The sequence below is a fragment of the Muscardinus avellanarius genome (genome assembly GCF_963383645.1).
Source record: "Muscardinus avellanarius genome assembly, chromosome: 20".
Classification (NCBI taxonomy): domain Eukaryota; kingdom Metazoa; phylum Chordata; class Mammalia; order Rodentia; family Gliridae; genus Muscardinus; species Muscardinus avellanarius.
Genome location: NC_137806.1, coordinates 7,353,991 through 7,359,226, shown reverse-complemented (window position 1 = coordinate 7,359,226; position 5,236 = coordinate 7,353,991). Strand labels below are relative to the sequence as shown.

The window sequence follows — 5,236 nt, the reverse complement described above, 5'->3', positions numbered from 1 at the left end:
GGCAAAAGAAGCTGGAATGCTGTCTGTCCCCCATGTAACATTTGTCTGTGGGCTAAAGTTTTGTTTAAAAAGAATAGAGTTGATTCTCATTATTTTTGGTAGTTCTGCCCAATAAAGTCCCCACTATTATTCAATTAGTGACTTTTACAGGGTTAGGTTCCTGTAAGCCTCTGGTCACAGATTCCTGCCCACTGATCAATAACCTTGGACTAGTGAGTTTCTGTTTACTGACGCCTCACTCCCGCTGCACGTTGGTTATCATCCAGGCCGCCCGAGGAAGTTCATCTATCTACCCGCTTCCTCTGAAGGCATGACACAGCCTGCTTGCTCTGGCGAGTACTCCACAGCACTTTTGCACTCGCTTAGGGACTTTTAAAAAGCAAAATCACGCTCTAAACAAAAATGTAAAACCTGTGGCACTAAAGAGAGCATGACAAGAATATTTGTTTACAGCAGAGTCAAAACGAGAAGGCAGCGGATTGCTGTGCTCCGCCTCAGACCACAGCCCGTGACTAGCGGTTGGGCTGCTCACATTTTCACTGCTGTATGCTTGTCCATGGAAGTCTGAAAACACGCTGCCAAGAAGTGATTCTGATATCGCTCAAAGACCTTGAAAAGTCTGGACTATGATAATCCTTGTCATCCTAAACTGTTTTAATCTTTTAAAATTTCTCAGTGACCGTCTAGATTGAGCTCACTACCTTCTAAGGAAAGCTATTCCAACATTTTTAAAAATTATATTTCAAAATCACTGTACTTTTTGTGGACATACGTTGTTTTTTCAATCAATAATAACAAAATGCAAATACACCAGGACCTACACTAGCCAAGGCGAGGTCAAGCTCCGTGGTTCCTGGCTGACTCAAAATCCTCTGTACAATCTCTTCAGCCAGTCACCTACTTGAAGAAACTGTAGAAGGCCCACATATTCTAAGACATTCATTTGCTGTAACCACAAAGATCTTACATGAAAAGGCTAACTTGGCAAGTGCATTGCTTATCTTTGCTTTTATATTACTATCAAAGCCGACCAAGCTGTACCTGTTATTGTTAGTACTGTTAGCTAATTCATACTAATAACCTCAAGTATTTCATTTAAAAGACTTTTTAGGTACCTTTATCAATGCTATAACTAAAAAATATTTTTTCAGCACTGGGGGTGGAACCTGCGGCATTCTCCCTTTGAGCTACATCCCAGGCCTATATATATATTTTTTATTCTTTATTTTGAAACCGTGTCTCACTCAGTTGCTAAGGGCCTCACTATGTAGCTGAGGCTGTCCACGAACTGCAATCCTCCAGTCTCCGCCTCCCAAACGCTGGGAATACAAATGTGCACCACCATGCCGGGCACTAAAAAATATCTGAAAGAAACCATCTTTATATGGAGTTTATTTTTCTTTCAAATTCCTATTTACACCTATTTTCTTCATTTCGATAGAGTAATCTTTAGTGAAATACCTACTTCATATACACACTCCAAACCTGGCCCATCACTGTTACTGTGAATTGTTTTATTGAAGCACAGATTTCCTCAGATTTGAGTGTTGCAACAGAAGCTACCTGCCTTCAATGGCCTAAAATGTTGTCTAACCTTTTTAACAGAGTTTGATCCTTGGAGGTATATACCAATGCTAATTCCCTGTGGAGATGATGTTGGACGCGGGCATTTTCTTGAACAATAAATACCATCATTTCAGGGAAATTATAAGTATCAGGAATATATTCTGTGTAAGCATGTTTTCAAAAGGCCAATCGAATTAGACCAAATGTTTCTTTTTAAAAGTTCTTTTACAAGCAACATGACATTATGACCATCAACTCTAGTACTTTTAAAAGCCTGATATATATATATATATATATACTGGCATCAGTGAAATTATTTCAGTAAATCAAACCTAGTTGGTGCTAACTGGAGAAATAATGTTCTGCCTTTCACTGGCTCTTTCAGGAACTGGGTGACAAAAACAGTTTCCAGGGTTCTTTCCAATTAGAAAATTTATAAGCCTTAAGCTGGGAACGTGACTTGGTGGTACAGCATTCAGTTAGCATGCTGAGGTCCTGGGTTTGGTCCCCAGCATTGCAAAAAGACAAAAACAAACAAACAAAAACCTTAGCCAAAGTCTTATCCATTTCAACTTTTAGCATGTATAGGTATAAGAATTTTTCTCTATACAAGCCAAACAACCAAAAAATTCTCAAAGGGAAGAGGAAAATTAGAACAGACAGATCTAGAGCTAAATCTACACGCAGCTCAATCTGTCCATCCAAAATGTCTGGAAGACTCAAAGGCAGTCTGATGTGAAGAAATCAGGAGTCGTCCCCAAACAGACTTTCATCTGAAATGTTAGATGCACAGATAAAGATAAAAACCTGTTCAAACTGGAGAAGAAAACACTGTTCTTATCTAATGAAATCCAGTAGAGACTAGAATAAGGACTACACGTTTAGCAAAGCTTTCTAGGTAGGAACTAAAAAGTCCTCCAAGTCACCGTGCTGTTTATGCCCTCCACCAGCCACCATGGAGCAAGAACCCCAAATTCGACGTTCTCTCTCATTTCTGGGCAGCGTGGCCTCTGAATAGTTGCTTCGAAACCAGCTCTCCACCTTCCAAAGCATTGACCAGAACGTCTTTTACAGACTCGGGGAAACACTTTGAAATGAGGTCCCCCCCGCCTCACAGCAGCTGCATGTGAACGAACAGGTTAAGGGTATATATAAACGGTATAAAAACACTTCTCAGGAAGATGACACGGGCCAAATGCAAGGGCCACCTCCAAGGCTCGTGGGGCCGAGGGTGCTGCTCTTGGCGGCGGCCAGCTGGCCTGAGGCCGGGCCCGAGGCTCGCAGGGCTGCAGCTGGGGGTCATGAAAACAGCCCCAGGCCGGGGGCTGCGACCGAATAGCGGGAAGAGGGAAGGATGGGAGACGGGCGAGCGACGGGAAGGGCTGCTCCCTTTCTTCCTGCTTTAATAACTCACCAAGAGACACACTGAGAAGACAGACGGGGGAAAGGAAAGGGAAGGGAAGAAGATGCACAGCCGCCGGCGCCGCCTCCACTGACAGCCCCGCGACCCCGGCTCCCCGCCCGGCCCGCCCCCAGCGCCGCGGCCTCTGCGCCTGCGCAGACATGCGCGCGCGCGCTCCACGCCCACGCCCCGAGCAGCCGCGCGACGGGCAAGCGATTGTCCCCGCAAGCTCCGCCCACCGGGCTCCTCGGGCTCCTCCCCTTCTCGCCCCGAGGCTGTCGACATTGGCTGTGCGTCAGCGTGGCCCCGGCCGCTCGCCCCGCCCCCGCCGGCATTGGCGCATGCGCAGCAGCGCTCTGCCGTGTGACGCCTGCGCACCGACCGCCCTCGGGATTGACTAGAATGTTTCTTTCTCTCCAAGGTACAAAGAGAGAAGAAAGCAAAATGCTTTAAGGGACACTGTTTCCATCTCTTTTGTCCCCAGAGGCAACGGGGCTTCCATAGGGGTTCCCCAGACAGGAGAATGCGTTGCAGAAAGATGGAGAGAAAGGCAGCCTGGGGTGCCGCGCTGCCTTCCACGTCCCCGGCGCCTAGTAACTGTTTCCACGGCAACCGCGGGTCAACAACGCTGAGCAATTCCGGGAGGAATAGAAAGAGTGTCTTCTTTTCTTCCCGAGAGAGGACAGCTAAGAAGGGGTCGAAAGGGAGATTGTGTGAAAAAGAGAGAACCCTTGTCCTTTGAGGAGGCAAGGGAGCTAGAAAAGAAAGGGACACGGCGGAGAAAGGGCCGGAGATACTGGCATAGAGAAAAAAGTTGAGTTTCTCAGAGGTCATTCGGTGGCCATGGACCCATCGTGCTTTTCTGAGAGCATTTATAACCTCATACCCAGTGACTTGAAGGAGCCGCCCCAGCCCCCTAGGTATGTGGGTAAGCAAAGATTATCACTTGAAACAAGAATGGGGAATAATTATTCTATTTCGGATGACCGAATCATACATATCACAGGACTTTAAAAATAAAATATGTTTTTGTTTCAAGGAAGTAGCCCTGGATGAAGATTTCTTAGAATAAAGCTAGAAAGGTCTAGGTATTTAGCATGTCACAGTTCAAGAGAAGGCCGTCCAATGCTCTGGAGTTGCCATTTTGTTAAGTTACAATTAGCCGTCTGTTAATACAGTTCGCAACAATTTGGTAATTTATCTGTTTTACTTGGTATGGTAAACAGCATAGAATGAAATTTCACTCTATCGTCGTTGAAAAGAGAAAATCACTTTTTAAAATTATTCTGCCTGAGGAAGCAACGTTTGGTTTCAGGAGCTCAGTGGTTTTCTTTTTTCTTTTTTGAGAAACTGGGAATTGAACCCAGGGGCATTCTGTCTTCAAGCTACACCTCTAGCCCTATTTTTTATTCTTTATTTTGAAACAGAGTCTAAGTTGCATAGGGCCTTACTATATAGATGAGGCTGGCAGAACATGGGACCCTAGGGTCTCAGCCTCCGTGCTGGGCTCAGTATTCTGTGCTGGGCTCAGATTTCTGTGCTATTGCTACTCTCCTTCTAAAGGTACTTATTTTTCTCCCAAGATTATTGTCAGATATAAATTCCCATTTGTTTCTGAGCCTCAGTTTTTGATTGGTTAGACAAAGTAGACGGATTAGTTTTTAAGGTCTTTTTCAGGTGTAATAGATGAATGGAAGGAAGATTGGTTGGCTACCTAGGAACCCAAAAATACGTAACTGAGTTAAAATTTCTGCGTAATTTTTAGGACCTCTAAGACTCCCTAAATCCCAGAAAGGTAAGTACAGAGTAAACACTCCATTCACTCTCCTGTGTAAACACTTAGGACTCATGTAAATCTATGGGGGAAACTAGCTAGTGGAGAAAATACCTTTCCTCTTAGGACTTGAAATGTTTCCTGTCATTTCCTTTAAATGTTTCCTTTATCCTTTTTCTTATGCAAGTCAAAAGCACCTTTAAAGGTCCACAGGGCTAACAGTCAAGCTCTAATTGTTTTAAAGGTCTTCAGTAAATTTGCATTTGTTTTCTTTTTCTTTTCTTTTTTTTTTTGTGTGATACTGGAGATGGAACCCAGGAGCATTCTACCTCTGAGCTACACCCCCAGCCCCATTTTTTTAAAATTTTTTTTATTTTGAAACAGGGTCTCAGTTGCAAAGGGCCTAAGTAACTGAGGCTGTCAGCGAAATGTGATCCTCCTGTCTCAGCCTCCCAAGTACTGGAATTACAAATTGCGCCACCACTCCTAGCTTG

General features: G+C 44.4%; 1 protein-coding gene across 1 annotated transcript in view; it reads left to right on the top strand.

Annotated features, from left to right (window-relative positions):
- Positions 1–3,811: 3,811 nt before the first annotated feature.
- The window catches only part of ENKUR (enkurin, TRPC channel interacting protein), a gene marked incomplete at both ends in the record, with an annotated part of 25,042 nt that continues 23,617 nt past the window's right edge, over positions 3,812–5,236 (top strand). The window contains one exon of the mRNA XM_080716883.1: positions 3,812–3,888. Coding sequence (XP_080573009.1) covers positions 3,812–3,888 — 77 coding nt within the window. The remainder of the gene's footprint in view (positions 3,889–5,236) is intronic.